Raw genomic sequence first — 21,845 nt, 5'->3', positions numbered from 1 at the left:
TCTGATCTGATTTTTGTTGCAGAGGTTATTGATAGGAACCTAAAAGCTGGAATGCATGAAAAAGAATAATTTTGGGGAAAAATACAGCTGTCAGTGATGACAAACCCAGGAATTGCCAGTATACTTGGTACACCAAAATCTTTCAGTGGGCAGAAGGGAGTGGTTCATGCCTGTGGAGCTAAGAATTGATTGGTAATCTTACTTAATGTTTTAATCATCTAATTGTCTAAGTTATCAAATTAATAAGGAAAGAAATAACTACTAATATTTTCTTACAAAAAAGAAAAAAAATCTATCTCTTTTCTATGTTACCACGTTCACTGTTCCAGTATTCATTTTGGTCCTGAGGGTAGCAGTTTAAGTCATCCTCAAGAGGGAGTTGAGAAGGTCTCAATCAGACCTCAGCACTCTCAAACGCTTTGGAGGGTGCCACCCTTCCCCAGCTGGGCCATTCCCAGAGCTGCAGCTGACGCAGGGAAGGCAGCAATCACTGGCACCAGCACAGGGGTTAAACCAGCAACACCTAGCTCAGGCCATGGAGGGACTGAGTCAACACAGCTGGTGGCTTTTACTGGGAGTAGCAGGGTTGATACTTCCTGGGCAACATATTCTCCCTGCTTCTTCCCTGGTGCCAGGGAAACCCTTGAGTGATGCTACCTTTAGGAGTTTTCTTTCTCTCCCTTGGCAAATCCTCTGAATTTTAATTTATTATATTCATCAACAAAAAGTTTCTAATGAAGACTGAGTTACTTATTAGGTCTGAATAATTCTATCATCCTTTTATAATCGTAAGAACTGTTTACTTGCCTGTACATTGAAGTTCTACATTTTAGTTTACATAATTTCTTGCAGGGACTGCCTCTGGAATTAATCATGCAGATGACAGATCTAGTATAAAGGATGAATTCTTTACTGCTTCACCCTTCCACTTTATCACTTTTGTAAACTCTGCCAGTACACTGTCTACTGGGAAGAGCTCTCTTCAGAATGTGCTGGTATTTCTTGATAATAATCCACGTTTTTTTCACCTGGACACTTTTTATGCTATTGGTACATGTAATTATGCAGAGATGGAAGTCAGGGAAGCTAATTGACTTAATAAAATCTTACAAAAGCAAAACTGATTTTTGTTAAGGAGTGTTTTGACAACAGCTGTAGGTAACTCATTTTATTGGAACTAATATGTCCCCATTGTAGACGAGAGCAATATTGTAATGTAATATTCTAGTAATGTGTGCTCTAGGCCACGTTAATGTTGTTCTGTTTAAAGTGCATTTGCTTTTATCATAGCATTAAAATTATCATCTGTACCTGGTTAGTACAGAACTCTGCTGAGAATATATCCCTCCTCAAAATACTTTGTAGACTTTGTTTTCTTGATTAAATATTAATGTGTTAAATTAATCCTACTCCATATCACAATGTAAATATATTTTAAATAGACTTGCAATTTAAAGGACAAAGTAATGTGTTTAAATAACGTGCTTTCTTGAAAGAAGAGGGGTTTGGTTTATATGAGAAAGGGCTGTAATTTGTTAACTTAAACAGTTACCTCACTGTCATTCTCCTTATCACCACGTTTGGCTTTAGGCTATCTTTGCTGTACGTGACACTTCAATAGTAATGTGTGGTATAGGAATCAAGGTAGTGTATTTTGTGTCTGCTCCCAGCATATGATTTCTAATTCTAGGACAGGTGCATTGAATAAAGGCTGCATGGTGCAAAGAGGTAAAGGTCAAGTGCTTTTGAAACTCTGAATCAGTAATGTAAAAAAAATGATCACAAGTGTAATACTGCAGGAAATCTCAGATGTGCAAAGTTGTTTCCACTTCAGATAGCAGGCTGGTTGGTGTCACTGAAAGAAGCATATTTGCTATTTGTAATTTCTTTTAAAAAAATTAGTTTGGCTTGGCTTTACAGAAGGTTGACAGATTTTTTTTGAGCTTTTTCTTTGACTTTTTTCTCTTTTTTCATTTCAGCCTGATGAATTTTCACCCTCTCTGCTTCTGAGTTTGGCAAAATAAACATTGTCAATAACGTAGTAGCAATCCTTTTGTTTGCAAGAGATCGCCTACTGAAACGTGCTATGACTGAAATATTTTATTTAACATGTGTCTTGTGATCTCTCGAGAAGTATTTTCACTGGTAGCCTTAGTAGAAAATTCTACAGTAGATTTAAAGCTCATGGTACTATCTTTCAGTGTTGTTACACTGAGCATACTTTGTAACCTATAAATGCCAACATTGTACTACTGGTATTCACCAGCTTATTAAGTTGTTCTTCTAGCAGCATATATATGTATTGGCTTTGGTAGATATTAGCAAATGCGATTCTTTACCTCCATTCTTACTAATCTATTTGCATGAACTTAATAAGCTCAATCACAGTGTGTGTTGGGAGTTAAAACACTCTTCTTAAGGCATAAAAGAGATTTGTTTAGGGGTAGATGTAGGCCTAATGGTCAGGAACCCTGTTTTTCATCTCTTTTCCTATATGATATTCTGAAATCTTTTTTCTATACATTGTATGTTATTCTCTACACCTACTATGTAGAGAAAGGGATGCTTTTCAGTTTTCTGAAAGACTTTGAGAAAAGAAGGTTCTCAGGAGTAGTCAACATTAATCACCACACTTGACCAACCTGATAGCCTTTTATCGCAGAATCATGGAATGGTAGGGGTTGGAAGGAACCTCTAAAGATCATCTAGTCCAACTTCCCTGCTAAAGTGGGCCAATCCAGATCAGGTCACACGGGAGCGCATCCAGATGGGTTTGGAAAACCTTCAGAGAAGAAGGAGACACCACACCTTTCCTGGGCAGCCTGTTCCAGGGCTCCCTCACCTGATCAGTCAAGAATTTTTTTCTTATGTTTAAGTGGAACTTTTTGTGTTCCAGCTTTTGTCCATTACCCCAGTCTTATCACTGGACACTACAGAAAAAACGGCCACCCCATACTCTTGACATGTAGTTAAATGATGGCATAGCCTTCTTTGATGGCATGACTGACTGCCTACATGATGGGACAGCAGTGACTTCAGCAAGGCTTTTGACACTATTTCTCATAATATCCTCATAGGAAGGCTCAAGCAGTGTGGCTTGGATGAGTGGACAGTGAGGTGGATCGAGATCTGGCTGAATGACAGAGCCCAGAGGGTGGTGATCAATGGCACAGAATCGAGTTGGAGGCCTGTGGCCAGTGGAGTTCCACAGGGATCGGTTCTGGGAACAGTCTTGTTAAACATCTTCATCAATGACCTAGATGAGGGGACAGAGTGTACCCTCAGAAAGTTGACTGATTGACACCAAACTGGGAGGACTGGCTGATTCTCCAGAGGCTGGGTTGCCATTCAACGGGATCTCGACTGGCTTGAGAGCTGGGCAGAGAGGAACCTCATGAGGTTCAATAAGGACAAGTGCAGAGTTCTGCACCTGGGAAGGAGCAACCACATGCACTAGTACAGTAGTACAGTGTAGGCAGAGCTCTGCAGAGAGAGACCTGTGAGTTCTGGTGAACAGCAAATTAACCATGAGCCAGCAATGAGCCCTTGTGGCCAAGAAGGCCCAATGGCATTCTAGGATGCATCAAGAAGTGTGACCAGCATGTTGAGGGAGGTAATTTTGCCCCTCTACTCTTTCCTGTGGTAAGGCCACATCTGGAGTCCTGTGTCCAGTTAAGAACTCTACAGTTCAAGAGAGATGGGGAACTGGAGAGAGTTCAGTGCAGGGCAACCAAGATGATCCAGGGATCAGGATGAGGAAAGGCTGTGAGACCTGGGGCTGTGTAAACCTGCGGAAGAGAAAACTGAGAAGGGGACCTTATGAATGCTTTAAATACCTAAAGGACACATGTCAAGACGTTGAGGTGAGTCTTTTTTCTGTAGTGCCCAGTGACAGGACAAGACATAAGAGACACAAGCTGAAACATAGCGAGTTTAAGTTGAATATTAGGAGAAATTTTTTTACTGTAAGGATGAGCGAGACCTGGTGAAGTTGTGGACTTTTCCAAATGCACCTGGACATGTTCCTGCGTGACCTGATAAAGCTGAACTTGCTTTAGCAGGGGGGTTGAACTAGATAATCTTTAGAGGTCCCTTCCAAGCACTACCATTCCATGACTCTGTGAGATCTGCAGAAGTGAAGGAAAATGCCATTAAACAACAAGAAAAGGAAAATCTATACCCTTAAAAGTGCATTTATTCTACTTCTTAAAATTCTGTCATGCTGCCTGTGAGAATACTGTTATAGGTTGTACAATTTTTAGTATCTGATCTTTAAACTCATTGAATAAAAGCATGAAAAACTAGAACCTTTCAGGCTGTGTTATTAAAATCACAATTACAAGATAGAAGCATAACTTTATGATCTAATTTGCAGTGGAAAGTAATTGTCTTCAAGGTAGGGAGTCTGTCTGTAGTTAGTGGAACAGAAGTGTAAACATGCCTTGGGTAATTGGCTAGTAAGTCACATATGCTAAAGGCTTCCTAGCGTGTAGCAGGCTGTGTAATTTTAGACTATGCAGTATATAAAAATACACTGCTGAACGTAACAAAGTGGTTCTGGTCTATTAAAATACTGGCAAGTGGAATAAGGGAACAGAGTGTGCATAGATAAGAGAGTCATTCTGTGGGTGATTAGATAAGGTAACCAGGGGCCAGTCCTGCTTCTCTCTCTCTTGTAGTGCTAGTGGGTTCATGCTATTCACATGCACAAAAATTTTGATCTACTTTTGTGATAGAGCTAACGCAGAACCATTTCAATACTGTAAGAAAAAGAACATAGGAGATGGCTTACATGCTCCTTCACTACGTTGTTGCTTCTGAGCAGTTGTTTAAACTTACATCAGGAATAGTACTTTGCACTCAGAAATTGCTCATTTTGACTGATTTGCTTAGCTCATACATTTTAAACAAAAAAGTTTGAGCCAGGCTGTGCACATGCAGCTATTTCATGATGGTTTCTCTGAATAGTTGTTAAGAAATAAAAATAGAGGGCAAGGAAGGTAGCTAATTTTTATTGCAGGCAAGAAGCAATAACAGTAGTATTAGATTGTGACAGCTTACTTCAGAATTATGGTGATGGTCATTACGACACATCATGCTGTTTTTAGGAAAAGGCCATGAGGTAACCTGTAGTACTTCAGCATTTTGAGGTATGTTGGTGATTGGTTCAGAAAGCTTAATAACTCATTTTCAGAACAAAGGTATTATACATTTACACTGAAAAGGTACTAGAGTGTTCTATGTGTGAAGCTAATTCAGATTTTTGGAGGCATCCCTTTTTTCTATAGTAGCTAGCAACAGGACAAGGGGTAATGGGATTAAGCTGGAACACAAAAAGTTCCAGTAAATATAAGAAAAAACTATTTTACTGTTCAGGTGACAGAGCAGTGGAACAGGCTGCCCAAGGAGGGTGTGGAGTCTCCTTCCTTGGAGGTCTTCAGGAACCACCTGGACACGCTCCTATGCAACCTGATCTAGGTGGACCTGCTTCTGCAGGGGGGTTGGACTAGATGATCTCTAAAGGTCCTTTCCAGTCCTACCATTCTATGATTCTATGGTTTTTTGTTTTATTGGGGATTTGTGGTGGTTTTTTTGTTGATTTTTTGTTTGCTTAAAAAAAAAAAAAAATCCCCAAGCTTTACAGCAATGTTTTTATTCTGATGGTGAGTTCTGGGATACCTAGCTGTATTGTATTATTGTACTGTAACTATGTTATTTAAAAATGCTTTAAACCTGATGAAGATACTTTGATTTTAATTTAAGAAATGGTTATGTACTTTCCATAGGCATAGTCTCGTGTAAAATGCAGGAACAGTCAGTTGGGTGGGAATCTGGTCTATTTTGCCTTGGCAAAGACACCAGCTGCTGGGATGTGGTTCCTCTTGTGAACTTTGGAACAGCTTTTTATCCCATCACCACCAGTGTGCTGGCAGGAATCAGCATTCCAGGCAAGCAGGGGTAAAGGCTGGGAGCACTTAGAGACTGCAGAGGGCACAAAGTGTGTATGTTATGTGGCCTAGACAAAGCCTTTCTGCTACACTGTAGAGTTAGGCATCTCTTGTCCTATATGTAACAGAAGAAAAAGAACTCACTGCAGCTCTGTGTGTGTATTGTATTTGGGAAGATGATGAGAAAGTTATATTTGTTACTGTAGAGTGGGTTTATTGACTAAACTTTGCCTAATACTGAGTAGTTTCTTTCCAGGATCCTGCTGTTTAAAAAGTTATGCACACAGTGTGGCCACAAATTCCTCAGCATGAGCTTTTGAGTTCGCATTTTTAGATTTGGAGTCCAAACCTAGTTTTACAACCTGTTTTAGCAACCAATTATTTGTGTAAATGTGTATTTGTGTAAATTCTTCTGCTTCTTCATGCAACCCTTTCTCTAGAAGAACAATTTGGTAGTTAATTCTTTTCAAACAAGTGACATTTTCTTCATAAAATATTGGATTAGTCCAAAAAAGGCTGAGACATTTTCTGTGTGCTAGAGAATGTTTTCTTCTTTGTACAAGTAGACACACTTAATGTTTTGTTTTTAAATGAAGACTATAATATGGTCTCAGTGCTTTCATTGTATTTCTCTAGCTGCTGACATCTTCTATACCTCTCCTACCTCTCCTGATCAGTTGGTCATTTATCTCTTGATACTAAAATTTTCTTATAGATGGCTTACGGTTTGAGGTTTGGTTTCGCTGGAGGAGAAGAAGAGAGGGAGAGAGGAGCTGAGTTTAAATAGTGTCTTTTAAAACTACTGTGGATACATGACTTAGAACAAACTTGTTTCACATGTTGAGATTTCTCTGTGTAGAACCAATTTACTCAGTAAAAATGGACTCACTTGGCTTCAATCTACTGTCACACTGAATTCCCTTAAAATCAGCATTTTTATGGAAGTATGTACATTCAAGTGTTTGACAGATAAGGATCTTAATTAACATTACTGGTGTTTCAAAATGATTTTGTCTGATTTTAGTATTACATGTAAGGCATCCTCCTCCACGGTAGTTACATTATAAGCATAACAAAAGCAGGGTAGAAGATGCTTCTCTGTTGAATCGGGTGTTTTTGAGAAGTTGTGTTTGATGTTTTCTTCAATAATTTTTAAAACTTATGAAGACCTCAGAAGTCTTTAGAATTTCTAACCAAATAATTTGTTTTGTAGGGTGAAATGGGCATGAAAGGACAGATTGGTGTTCCTGGTCTTCCTGGTGAAAAGGTATGTTCATTTATATTGATATATAATTTTAACCACAAAAGCGTTCATTATGTCAGTGCCTTCAATTATGTACAGAAATGGGAGGAATACAACACTTCTATTAGAAAATTCAGTTCTCATGCAGCTTTCATATGTATGCAACACATCAGTAATGGCAGAATATTTGCTTTATTTTGTGATAATTCAGATTTCTAAGTACTTGAAGTAGAGTTTCACTTCAACTATCATGTTTAAAATCTTCATAATTCTATGTCCTTTTAATTATAACTATCTTTTATTTTTACTTACTATTTTTGACTCAAATATTGTTTTATTAAAATGGGAGGTAGATAGGCAGTATTAACAAAGAGATGAGTTAAAATAACAGTTTTTACTGCTGCTACAAAGTTATATGTAATCGAAAAATACAGAGCAGGCTGCAAAGTTGTTCCAAGGACAGTTGAGGGACTGAATCCTAAAGTGGTATGTAAAACTTTCATATGAGGAAAGGCTGTGGGAACTGGGGCTGTTTAGTCTGGAGAAGAGGAGACTGAGGGGAGATCTTATTAACATTTATAAATATCTAAAGGGTGAGTGTCAGGAGGTTGGGGCAGCATTTTTTTCTATAGTAGCTAGCAACAGGACAAGGGATAATGGGATGAAGCTGGAACACAAAAAGTTCCACTTAAACATGAGAAAAAACTATTTCACTGTTGAGATGAGGGAGCCCTGGCACAGGCTGCCCAGAGGGGTTGTGGAGTCTCCTTCCTTGGAGGTCTTCAAGACCCACCTGGACATGTTCCTATGCGACCTGATCTAGGTGACCCTGCTTCTGCAGGGGGGTTGGACTGGATGATCTCTAAAGCTCCCTTCCAATCCCTACCATTCTATGATTCTAAAGTGATGCAGGTGAGGAGGAAAACCAAGCAAATGTTATGTATTTCGTGTCAGGCATTGGATTAGCTGTTACTTTATAGGAAAGTGGTCTTGGAATTACAGATCAATGAAAATATACACTCATGGTTAAGTACTAGTCAAGCAAACAAATGGAATTTAGGAATGATTAGGAAGAGAATAGGGAACAAAGCAAAAGCATCTTAATGTCACTATCATTAATAAAACCTTATTGTGCTGTGTCTTGAATGATATATATGATTCTGATTCTCATATCTCAAAGTGGATTTATTCTTACTGGAAAAGACTCAGAGGAGGCATCAAGAATGAACAAGAGCATTAAGCATCTTCCAATTAAGGTGGACATTAATTTGAAAAAAGCGTAACTGAGATGAAATACATGCTATTTTGTTCTTTATACAATCATAAATGGAACAGCAATGATTAATAGAGATATATTTTACTCTCTTTTTCAGTGTGCAAACTATACTATCAAACCTATCTGATAGCACATTCAGAAAGGATACAAAGGGCTCATTCTTTCTATTACGTGATTACAGTTTGAACACTCTGCCACAGGATTTAAACAGTCTAAAAATTTGCTAGAAAGTTGATAGAATGCACTGTTCTTACACTTTTCTGTAGGCATCTGATGTTGCCACAGTTGTAGTCGTATACTTGACTAGAGAAAGCTTTGATTAGATCCAGCTAGACAGTTTTTACTTTACTGTGCTCCCAAATGTGAATTAATGGAAAGAGTTATTGTAAAACATTGTAGATTGAATGAGATTGATCTAGACTGAAGCAGTGTTTTCCCTTGGCTCCTTCTGTAGCTCCTTCTCTGATGTTATCTGTCTTTAAAATTACCAGGCTACATTGCTTTTCCAGTACAAGTTGTTATTACAGTTTCCATGGTTAATACTGTTTGGGTTTTTTTCTGCTTAGCGCCTTGCAGATTCACTGTCAGGACAAATCCCAAAGATCCGGTTAGTTTACATAAGACTCAACAGTCAAATCGTATTTAATATCAAGAAACTGTACTTTTCCTGAATGTTATAACTCTTTTCATATTGACGACATAAAAGCCATACCATTGTTGCAAGTTAAAAATGAACTACCATGGGATCCGAAACTGTTAAAACTCAACGCTGTTTAAAAAAATAAAAAAGGGTGAACACAGAATCACAGAATGGTAGGGCTAATGGTAGGGCCTTGGTTGGAAGATGATCATCTAGTCCAACCCGCCTGCTGAAGCGGGTCCACCTAGATCAGGTCACACAGGAACGCATCCAGGCAGGTTTTAGAAACCTCCAGAGAAGGAGAGTCCGCACCCTCCCTGAGCAGCCCGTGCTCCCTCACCCTCACAGGAAACAAGTTTTTCCTCGTGTTCAAGTGGAACTTCCTGTGTTCCAGCTTGTGTGCGAAGTATTTTGTACATGCATAGCTGGACTAATAAACTGAGGTCCAGCATGAAGAAACTGAGATCTGGCTTCTGGTAGCCAGAGTTGACATTGTCTATGCAGGCAGTACAGTGATGTGTGAAATTATTAGCTCCTCTCTGGAGGTAGAATCACCTTATTTTCCTGGTGTTGTGAATGATGTTAACATGCTCTCAGTTAGCAGCTCATCAAGAGCTATGTGAATTTGTGTATGACTAATATTTTTGTTCTCCTTTCTCTGGAATCTTCTGGGTGCTAAACATGTATGTAGATTCAAAGACAACTGAAGTAAAGGAATAAAAATACTCTAAGCACCGTTATATACAAAGATGTCTTCTGTGTTTCAGGAAGTTGAGGTGCAGACTGCAATGCTAGGAGAAAATTGTCAGGAGCTACTGCTGTTCATTTATCCTCTTAAACCCTTAAATATGTGTTTTGTTTGAAGTGTTATATTTATTTGACTGGTCTGACTGTTCTTAAGTTTTTCTGCACTGTATTTTTTTGAGCTTTGTGCATGTGTGGCCCCAAAATATGAAAAAGAAAAACAAAATTATGAAATTATTTCTGTTTAAATGCAGTTTAAGGTTTCAAAGAGCAGAGAAGATCTTTCTGATACACCTCAAAACTATCCACTGCAATACTCCATTGTCCATTCTTTCCCTGGCAAGTGGTTCATAGAATTTATGTGGAAAACCTTGCTCATGTTGCTATGAGTAAGCAACAATATTAATTTATTTTACCTATTTTGTAAGTTTATCTTAGAGTGAGATAAATGTGGGTTATTAGAAGGCCTGTTTCCGTAGGACTGATTAGCTCAAATGTGGTTGACATTGCAGTGGAAAAACTGAAGTCTGAATAATTCTATCCAGTATACTTTATAACTTGAGAGAATCTTACTAGGAGAATCTCCCAGGAAAACATTCCATGGTGGCATACTTAATTTCCAAGATCTGTGTAAATGATGAGAACTCTGTAAGGCTTCATATATGGTCTTGACTTTCAGGAATCTGAAGTGGGAAAATAGATTGTGTAGCTCATATATCTTCTGTCTTCAGATGTGACACTTGGCCTTCTGTCATTTGTAATTTCCCCTTCACTAAATGATGCCGTGATTTTGCAAGAGTTGTACTGGTTAATAGGTACAATTTTAAGTGGTGTATACTTCTAGGAGGTTTTTGCCATTTGAGTTACTGGATCTGCTCAGAGCTAATATGGAGAACAAAGTTTAAGTCTTGGTGACACTAGGATGATACAAGAATAGCCTTACATCTGTCTCTAGGGTGATATAAGAATAGCTTTAACACCCAAGAGAAAACAGGTGAGTGTTCAGGGTATAGTTCTGCAGTTTTGCTGATTTTTCTACTGCAGTTCTTGTAAGTTGCCAAACCAAAAAATGAGGTTTCCACTGACTGGCAACACACGACAATGTGTCTTCAGGAGAAAAAGCATTCAGTGTGACAGTGCTGATGATCAGTCTAGAGAATCGAGAATCAAATGCAGTGTCTTTCTTCCAATTGAGACTGATTTGTAGCTCAGCCTTCTGGGAACAACTCTTCAAGGTCTCTGTCAAGTCATGATACAAGAAGAATTGGAACGTTGTAGTAAATCAGAACCACTATGTATATGACCTGGAGGTGTTCAACGATGTCTGTGAGGACAGAAGAAACACATGTCAAGGGAAGCACTATGTTACTCTACTTTTGGGTGATTAACAAGTGAAAATGTCTCTGAATACACTTCTAAAGCCATTTAATACAATCGTATTGCATCTGTAATGCTGGCTGTATGATCTGAGAAACTAAATCTGTCCCTGGAGGCTGGAGGTGACTGGTGTTCTCGAAGGTGTAGGAATACCATCACCTACCTGTGGTGGATCAGGCTCCACAAGTTATGTAGCCTTATCCTACCAGTTAGACTAACCTCATTATGACATGAGCTGATTGCTCTGACGCTAAGAATGACCTTAGACATCATTGCTGTGTGTAGGGTCACACCACTGGTGTAGTCTGAGCAAGGCTGATATGCTTCCAGGAAGTATTCCAATTAAAAAGTTTGACTATTTTCCTAGTGTTCCTGTCATACTGAAATGGGGAGAGGACTTCCCTGTTGGTGAGACCCACAGGTATCACATCTAGTTAAGTCATATTGTCTTACTACTTCCGTACAGGTTGCATGTGTGCAGGCCCTTTCCATTGCACCTACTATGGGACAGATACAGATAAGGATGATTAACTTCACTGCTATGGATTTTGTATTGGGAGAGAGCAGGATTAGTCTCTCTGCTCTTCCAGCCTGGGAAACAATTAGACTTGGTGTATGGTGCATGGTGTATGATGTGTTGGGCCCTGCTTTTGTGGTATACTTCTAGGCCCTCCAAATAGTCTGACAACTTAAGGAGTGTACACTTTGAACTTTGACTAGAAGATCAAGTATTCCAGCCTTAAAAATATATTTTTAGACCTTTTCAGAGTGGAAGGGGAAGCCAACAGATCTTTTTGTTCTCATTTATAAGGAGTTCATTCTGTCCCTTTCTTTTCCTGAGCTTTTTGTAAACTCAGACAAGTTGGGTTTGGTTTGCCTCTGTATACTTGAGATTTTTCTGTTTCTTGCACTTCTTGTGTTGCTCAGCCAAACTAACTGAAGTTCTTTCCTTCTCTTTGCTTCTGGCTCTATAATGCCATGACTATGAAACTCCAAATTAAAAGTTTCTTTATGTCCTGAATGCTAGGTGATGCAGTTCCACTTTGGTTTGGATTTGGTTTTTGATGGTCTGTGATGCCTTACCAGTCAAGATGAACTTCTACACTGGTTTTGGCGTATCATATTTTGGGGATGAATGATCTCTGTGTGCTTGAAAAGTTTAGTGAGATAGTTCCTGGTTCTGAGATGGTTAGCCACATACTTTGATACGAAGTACGAAGCCTGTTGCAGAGTGTTGGATGTCCTGCTAACCAAAAAGTTCTTAGGCTTCTGAGAATGTACTGATTGCAGCACGGATGAGTAAGGTGAGTAACCGACTGTCTTCTTGGTCATTCCACATTTGTCTATTTTTTTCTATGATGAAAATACTTTTTCTTCTTTCTTGGTCAAAGCTGATGTAACCAGAAATGTAGTTCAGAAGACTTACCAAACTAAACTGGTTTTATCCCCCTTTTTCCAAACCTCCATAGTAATTGCTTTCTTATGGTTTATGGTATACACTTCATACGGATGGAGATGATGATCTATGTTTTGTAAATAAAATTTTATTAAATACTTGTGACACCATTCACTTTTAATACTTGACTTTAAAATGACTTAGCTTTACTGCTGTAGTTTTCTGCACTATTTTTTTCAATCTAGGTTATGAATAGACATCCTAAAATATTCAATATGTTGAGTAAGCTTTTTAAAATACCTAGTTTTGCACTGTAACCCTGAAGCAGCAGTGAAATATTCAACATGCTCTGTATTTGCTACTGCACTGTATGGGTGCTCCCACAGTGTATTAATAAAATAAACAATTTAGACCGACTAAAAGGAGAAAGAAATGCTTATGTGAATAAAAACAGTGTTTATCACTACACAACTGGGATTTATATTCAGAGTCAGACTAGAGAAAAAAATGAGTGTACATTTCAAGAGCTCTACCAACTCTACAAGTGATATTTGCACTTCAAGAGTTATGAAAATGAAATTGGGTTTACATGAGACTTTGCAGTCGGTATCTGTAAAAGGAATGTTCCTTCTTGTTCACTTGCCTGTATTTGTAATGATGGCCCATCAAATTGTACATGAACTCACATAGTTTGTGAACTGGAAGTTAACAGACTAGAGTATATAATGCTGTTTGTGGTGATGTTTTTCTCATTTGACTGAATATGGTGGTTACCTGTAACTTCAGTTTCCTCAAGTTCATTACCAGTGTACTGTCTTCAATTTTAACTGACTCTGAAATCTAACAGCAATTATTTTATTCTTGTTAAAATATATGCCCCTTTTGTGATAAGTTCTTTTTATATTTGGTACAGGTAAGGAAATGATCATTAAAAAGGTTTCCAAATCATGAAATAAATACCATTTGTGGTATGTGTCCTGTATCAAATTGACATGTTAACACTTCCCAACAGTCTACTTTGCATTGCCTATGGGAAGACCCTCCCTTTCCTTTAATGGTACCTGAGAAAATGAGCTTGAAAACTACTGCATTTTTTTCTGAAATTTAATTCAGATCCTCAGTATAAAACATGGATTAAAGATATCCAGTGCTTAGTTTCCAACTTGATTTAAATATATATATGCACATGTATGAATATATAAAAATATATATGACTATATATATTCTATTTTGGAAAACAGTATATAAATGACATACTATAGTATAGCATGTGACTGCAAGTTACTTTCAGAGCTGCTTTTAATACCTATCTCCATACTGAGTTACTCCAGGGTCAGGTCTTCAGGGCCAGCTATGTTATAGAATCCACAACCGGAAACTTGTTAAATGTACATCCAAATCAACTTGTGTTATCATGAAGATTCTTGTGACCCTTGACCTGCTTTCCCTGTTGCTCCAAATTGACCATGGAAATTCTGTCTCGAATTTTCCAAGGCATATTTAACTTTGCAGAAGAACCATGGATAGATGGACTATTCTGCATATGGTCCTGGAGTACAAATCACTCATGCAAATATATACAAATCTGAGGAGGCATTGGTTTTGAACTTATAGGAATGCAATCTTTTCCTTGCAGCTGTCTCAAAAGATCTCTGGACTCAGTGTCTTGAACATTTTGTGTGTTGTACAGATCCTTGACAGGGGTCAAGATATTTCCAAAGTTGTTCATCAGCATCTCTGAGAAGGCTTCTAAAAATGCATGTGAAGCATTAGTTATGTCTTACTCAGTTTCTGTCTTTCATTCAGTGACATGCAATTTCAGAGCTCCTGTCATTGCTGATCAGTTACATTTCAATATTTTTAGATCTGGTATAGACATAAATTTTGCAAGTTATGCAGCTTTTAAAAAATCCTTATACTGATTTACACTGGAGTGTCCAACAGAGGTAAAAAGTGTATAATGACTAATACACGAAAAAGTATTTGACATCAAAAAGCTTTTCAAAGTAGGAGAATTGTGAGCTGTAAGAATGTAAAAGTCAACATTTTAATTAGAAATACAGTGCAATTTTTTTAAAAAAATAGTTTTATGGGTAAACAAGTAAATAAAGTCACCTCAAAAAAAAGACAGTGTTTTTTTTCTATCGGAAACTTTATTACCATAAACTTTAAAGCCTTGAGTTTGAGATTGCTAGCCATTGGAAACCAGGCAGTTGGACACCATCTATTAAAGCAACAGATTTGGTACGAGTTCTGTATTCTTTTTGTGGCTTTGGTCATATATTTGCATATAATTAACACATTTGATTTTAAGAGGTGGATGGATATGAGTACAGTAGCTCTCAATAGCTTTCTCATGCATAAATATGCTTTCTAAAAATCTCACTGGTAAAATGCACTTTAGACCATTATATTTTCCAACCTTTATTTCATTACTTTAGAGTATGTAGCTCTTGCTTGCTTGCTCTCACTCTCTCCTTAGCATTACAAGGAAGTGTTTTGAATAGCCTTTGATCATAAATTTGATTCCAGAGAGCTGTCTGCTGTGCTGACTTATTTTTGCCTTATTAGGTGATTTTTGCAGTTCACAACTCCTGGAACTGTTGAGCTCCCTGGTTTTTCAATTCCTAAAGCTAAATGACAGCAGTTCATTTTGTTTCTTGATAGAAGGCTCCATGGAATCAAATTACCTTGCGTGCAGTGACATTGCTTGGGTGTTATTTCCATCCTGGAGGGAGTGGTGCTAGAACTGCTATAGGATGTGAGCAGAGACTTCACCTTTAATTAAAGAATCATTGCTTTCTGAAGGGAAAAAATGCTTCAGTTTCTTAGCTAATACATTTGAGGAAAGTCATGGTATTGTCTTCTGTCCTCTTGTGGTTTTCCTCAAAATCAGATTAGTCCATCTAAGTAGAAAAAAAAGTGAAAAATGCATTTAGAGAGCCAGATGCTAATGTTTTTATTGCTTGGCATCAAAGCCATGGACTCCTTCAGGCGAGTGACACTGGTGAGATAAGAGTGGGGGTGGAAGGGTATACCCTCTGGAATTTGCAATGAAACTGTAATAACCATCAGAACGTGGCCAGTCACAAGGCCCTGGCATGCAGCGGCCGCTATTGTGGTGTGAGGTGTGGCCAAAGAAACCAGAGGTCACCGTGCATTTTATAGGGGTCTGGGCTGCTGGGAGCAAAACTGAGGATGGCACGCTGCCATGCAGGACAGGCTTTTGTTAGCGTGTTATGTAACGTGGAAGTAAAAAATAATGTGGTTGTTAAATAATGCAGTCATTAAATGCAGCTCTTTGTTCCTTAACCAGGGATTCATGAATACTCTAGCTGTAAGCCTGCCTGGTTCTGGGATTCTTAACTATGTTTGAAAAGCCTCAGTCAGGACCTTACAGATTTTGAAAGGGCAGGGGAAGGCTTCAGCATTCTTCTTCAGTTGTTCGTAAATTACATGTATTGGGTTCTTTCTTGTGGGGTTTCTGTGACGCATAGATTGATTTTTTTTTTCCTGCCTTCAGTGCTGAAGGCTAGAGCCTATAGGTTTTGAAGCTAGTATTCTGAGCTTTTCACATCTCATCAGAAAGTAGAGCTTTAAGAAAAATACCCATTATTGCAGGACTTAGCCTTGTAAAAGTTGGCAGAAGTGTGTAGCAGGAGATGGACTAATTGGAGAGGAAGGAACTTTCTCACTGTACTGCAGCATTGTACAACTCGCCTGTCATGTGTTTCTTAGTTTTCTTTTTCATCTATTGAATAATTGGATATTTGACTCCACCAAATACTAGATTTTGGATCTAATGAATGATTGATCTATATTAGGGTAATTATGGATAACTTCTGTTACTGTACTTAATTGAATTTATGTATATAAAAACCAGTATTTTATTCCTGGATAACAATTTCTGTTACAAGTAGTACGTGGGATTTTAAAAAAAATAAAGTTAGCTTTAAAGTTAGAAAATTTATCCACAGTACAAATTGTACACGTGTTATAGAAAATATTGACTGATGAGACTTGTGACTTATCAGATATTAATCCTCTTTTGCCCTTTTTTTAGTAGCTTGTATTAGTTATATAGATACTTAAATAAATCCATCTCAGGTGTGCATTTTTAATGTCAAAAAATGTACTTTTTAAAAAAAAAATCCCTTAAAAATTACAGTATGGGGTTTATATTCCAAATTCCATGTAAATTGGTTTTTTAAATTCATAGATCCTGAGTTGCTGGACATAAAGACTGGATTTTATTCATCTAGTGAAATCACTCATAGATATTGCAAAACAGAATATATATATTTTTTTAAATTCCCACCTAAGATTCATGCTGCATGTTTAAAGTCTGAATCGATTAAATCAATGTGACGCGCTGAGGCTGGGCCAAGTCATGTCTAATCAGCAGTCAGCACTGCTGCTCTGGCATGAGGCTCCCAAAAATAGAAACACAAGAAGTCAAACAAGTAAGTGGAAGGGCACTAAAAGAAAAAGTGCTGCTAATTCCACTGTTGACTTTCAGTCTAATGGATTCTTGTTCCCAGGCCACGCTAACTAAAGCAACTGGCACGGGGTGTGTTTCTGCAGATGGCTCAGCAGTGACACACGCGGCCCAGCTGGTTGACAGGTGTTTGATTTGTACGTAACAAGTACCTTATACAAGCCAGATTTTAATTTTTTTTTTTCAGCTACAGAGAAACAAGTCAGCTGATGCTTTTCCTTCAGTATTAACACCCCTTTCACTATGCTCTCTTTTTGTTGTGAATGGCAACTCTTGCGTTTTTCATTTGCAAATGAAGATAACATTTTGTTTTGTAATAAGACAGACACTAAATAGGAGAAATTAATCCATAGTAAACTCTATTTAGTCGTTGTAACCTTTTACCTTTACATGTGGAAGACATAACATTTTATTTATAGCTATTGACGATAAGATCTCAAGGTACTAGGACTTCCTCGTACAGCGTATCACAAGCCTGGAGTAAAAGAAATTCCTTGCCCAGAAGAGCGTGCAGTATTGACAGGGGTGCCACCAAGACTGTGAGGGAAGAGTGAAGGTGGGAATCTACTTAACAGTTTAGAATAAACAGTGTACAATGGCATTAATTATTGGTTTTGCTGTAAGCTGTATAACAGTGTGCTGCGAAACTGGAGATTATCTCAGTGGTGGCACATTTATTTATTTACACTTTAGGGCTTTTGTTTTGTTTTAATAACTGCAAGTGGAAAAAATTACCAGATTTGTGGCATTTGTTAGTCAGTGCCATGATAGCAACTCTGCTGGCAAAATAAGCAGTGGAAGTAGAGTATCAGATGCTTTTTTATGTCATCTTTGATTAATGTGAGCTGTCTGAGCCTTAAGCAGTAGGATGTGTAATGTTACAGTGACTGTGGTCAGTTTGTCTTCTGCCCGCCTCGCCTCATTTCTTCATATTTTAGTCTGAGCCTATTTGTTTTCTGGTATGAAATCCTTGAGGTGGAAGAAGGTGAGACTTCAGGAACTGTTAACAAAAATATGTGTCTCTTTGCAATGACAAGGTTATAACGCCAGTGTTGTGAAACAGACAGAAGAAATACCACCCTGTAGAATATAGTGTACTGGCAGTGCTTCTGCTGAACCTTGGAAGAATGAGAAAGGAATGCAGCTGGAGAAATGACTGTCAGAGTAGTGTTGATTCTCTAAATAAACTTTGGGGTTTAGTGAGAGGGTGACTAAAAAATCATACAGAGAACCCGTGTCCCCCAGATAGTGGACTAGCTCCTTTCTGTCTGACTTTCCAGATGTGGGATATGTAGTAGGTTATTAAGCCTCAAAGAGGTTAAGAATAGGGCCTGAAAGGAAAAGTTACAACTCTATTAGGCTTAGCTGCTTAGAACTGATAGTACTGGGGTACACCCAGAGGAGGCTTAAGGAGTGGAGCGATTCCTAGGGCCGACAGTAGATCGGCTGATCCCAGATTCACAGATGAGAGTCTGTTGTAGTGTGTTGGTATATACTTCTCATCCAAATAATAGCCTGTCTCCAAATGTCAAAAGGTGTTATTTTTGAAGTGAAGAGGGAGATATATTTCTTGGGAAAATCTTAAACTTTTTGAGTGTAAAATGAGACATGGAAACTGTATCTTGAACTGTTTCATCAGTAGTTGACAGGAGGTTTCAAGCTACATAAGCACACAAACAATACAATCTTTCAGAGAAAGTACTCTCCTGAGTTAGTTCCTATTTTAGAAGTTCCAATCTATAGACAGTCTATTTTTTATTCACTTTATATCTTTTGTTTTGCACTGCTTTTTTGCATTTTGTATCTATGTGGTTAGACATTAACTTAAGTGTTCAGTGATCTATGGGACAGGTCTTTGTTAATAAAATCTGACGTTTGTACCAGATGAGAAACTGCCTTCTGAATATTCAGGTTGTGGAAATGGAGTATGGTTATGATAATAGTAATAATTCCTGCATTAAAGAATAGCCTCTGATATCTTTACTTTCCTAATATAAACTTAGAGCTCTAATTATTATGGTGAATATAATTGTCACAGTATATTTTATTATTTTGAAAAGACCTCAGCAATTCACTAACGTTGGATAATGCTTTTTAACTTACATTTAACATTATTGCTTTTCAAATGTTGTTTTAGCAAGACCAATTAGATTAATTTCCAGTTGAAACTTTTAACAGGATTTAGATTTGCTTTAATGCCATGTTATGACTGGGTTAACCATAAATCAATAGATGATGTGTGAGTCAGGCAATTTTTCTTTTCACAGATCCACTGCAAGGGAAAAAATATAGTTACAAAAAACCTATCAGTTGTCCACGAGTGTAAAATCACTTTTTTTTTTCTACAGTATTGCTTCAGATGATAGAATTATCCAGCTGTCTAGACTTAATTTTCTAAACTATTGATCCATAAGATATTACGAATCTTTGAGAACTTTTTGCAGCCAGAAGCCTGTTCTCAGTAATCTGCAGGACATGTTCTCATGGTTTTCATTTGCATTTTATTTATGCTCTGTGTGTTATACATCAACTGAACTGAATCGTTTTCAAGCCCATGTTCAATTAATGTCCTCTCTGTGTTTTAAAGAACAGTCTAAGAAAAAGTAAAAAACTTAAAAGTATCCTCTTCTATGCAGTAAAGCATAGTAATCTTCTTCCCTTTCTTACCTACAGAATGTCACAGGGCCGTTAAAAAAGTTACTGGGTGAGTCATTTGGCTTGATCTGCACAATAGAGGAAAGAATTGTAAATGCCTGTCAGGATCTAGGACACAATGAGATAAAATTATGAGAATCTGTCCTGTTCCATAGGTCTTCCACATTACCTATAATTTTGCCCTTCTTTGTAAAGCTCCGTCATTACAGCTCCTGAGGGCTCCACAGAGGCTGATGAGTATCCTCTCACAACTGAGGAACTAAACCCAAAGGTCCTGGTTATGTGCTAATAAACAGTCACCTAAATATGAGCCAGCAGTGTGCCCAGGTGGCCAAGACGGCCAATGACATCCTGGCTTGTGTAAGAAATAGTGTGACCAGCAGGGACAAGGAGGTGATTATCCCCTTGTGCTCAGCAGGTGAGGCCACACTTTGAATATTGTGTTTAGTTCTGGGCCCCTCACTACAAGAAGGACATGGAGGAGCCATAGTGTGTCCAGAGATGGGCAACAAAGCTGATAGAGGGTCTGGAGAACAAGTCTTACCAAGAGCAGCTGAGGGAGCTGTGCTTGCTCAATCTGGAGAAGAGGAGACTGAGAGGAGAAATGATCACTCTCTTATAATTACCTGAAAGGAGGTTGTGGTGAGGTGGGAGTCAATCTCTTCTCACAAGTAACAAGAAACAGGACAAGAGGAAACAGCCTCAGGTTTCACCAACAGAGCTTTAGATTGGGTATTAGGAAAAAATTCTCAGTGAAAGGATTACAAAGCATTGGAACGGGCTGCCCAGGGAGGTGATGGAGTCCCTATCCCTGTGTAGATGTGGTGCTTAAAGACATAGGTTAGTGTTGAATGTAGCAGTGTTAGGTCAGTGGTTGGACTTGATCTTAAAGGTCATTCTCAACCAATTCTATAATTCAGGATGAGAAAGGTTGATAGAGGGCAGTTGTCATTTCTTCAAGGACATACAATACCAGTGAATACCACTGGTACTTGCAAAATGCAGAATTAACACCTACTGACAGCAGAGACTCTGCTTCTGCTGGTAACTTTTTTGATGGTAGAAAAAACATTCCTTGATGTCTATAATAAGAACTTCATTCAGTTTGTTATCAGTTCTGAAAAGGAAAAAAAAAAAAAAGGGTAATATGCCAGCCAATAGTTATGCATGAAAATAAATGGAGGGATCCTTTTGTGAGGTTTTTCAGAACAATTTCTCTGACTTCTCACGTTATATGACTGTAATTTGTTGGAGCAAAATATAGAAACAAAATTTTGACTTCTGTACTTTATTTATGGAAAATTCACACTTTATGTATTTGAATATAGAAGTTGTGTGAGTTGCATGCTTCTTACGATGTGCTAATAGCGAGAGGAAACGGTAGCTAAAGAGAGTGCAATCTGGAGTAAAGAGCCCTTTGGCCATGTTCTCAGAAGCTCTGAGCTGCCTCTGGCTGCTGAGTCATTAGTTTGCATGCAATGTACCAAAACCTAAATTTTCAAGTATCGTTTAATTTGGAATGTATCAGTTTCTAGTTGCCTAAATGGATAGGCAAGTCAGACTTGTTCTGAAGATGGGCATCAGTAAGAGTTGTTAATTAAGGAAAATTTTTGCTTCCTGAACTCAGATTATGTTATGAGATGCAAATTAGAACAGTAGGACTATTCTAATTTGCCTTTCCCTTGAGGAGCAAAGTTAAAAAAGCCACTGAGGCTCTGATCACTGGGACACAAGAGCCCTCTGACCAGCCCTCAGCTGCTCTGTCAGACCATGATGTACTTGCTCTGCTGGAGCTGCTGTTGAAGCAGGACAGAGCAAAGGAAACAAACTTGTCACAATCCCTACTTCATCTGGTTACTTTTAAGGGAGGATGTTACATTTGCTTACATGGATCAAGTTTGCATCAAGGATAGCACTGAGCAAGTACTCAGCAGCAGTAACCAACTGGGAACAAAAGGATCATTAGAGCCAGTGAAACCAAAATGTCATAATGTTTAGCAGAAACTTTGTGACATAATCCAGGAGATTGATGGGGAAAGTCTTTGTATATATCAGCTGAATATATTTT

At 38.1% G+C, this 21,845-nt stretch overlaps 1 protein-coding gene across 1 annotated transcript in view; it reads left to right on the top strand.

The window, feature by feature from the left end:
* COL19A1 (collagen type XIX alpha 1 chain) overlaps positions 1–21,845 on the top strand; it is a 185,335-nt gene that overhangs the window by 33,361 nt on the left and 130,129 nt on the right. Inside the window, exon 7 of the mRNA XM_061989050.1 lies at positions 7,162–7,215. Within this exon, the coding sequence (XP_061845034.1) occupies positions 7,162–7,215 (54 nt within the window). The remainder of the gene's footprint in view (positions 1–7,161; positions 7,216–21,845) is intronic.

The sequence above is a fragment of the Colius striatus genome, chromosome 2 (assembly GCF_028858725.1).
Source record: "Colius striatus isolate bColStr4 chromosome 2, bColStr4.1.hap1, whole genome shotgun sequence".
Lineage (NCBI taxonomy): Eukaryota > Metazoa > Chordata > Aves > Coliiformes > Coliidae > Colius > Colius striatus.
Note: the sequence above shows the minus strand (reverse complement) of the source record. Positions and strands in the feature narration are given on the sequence as shown.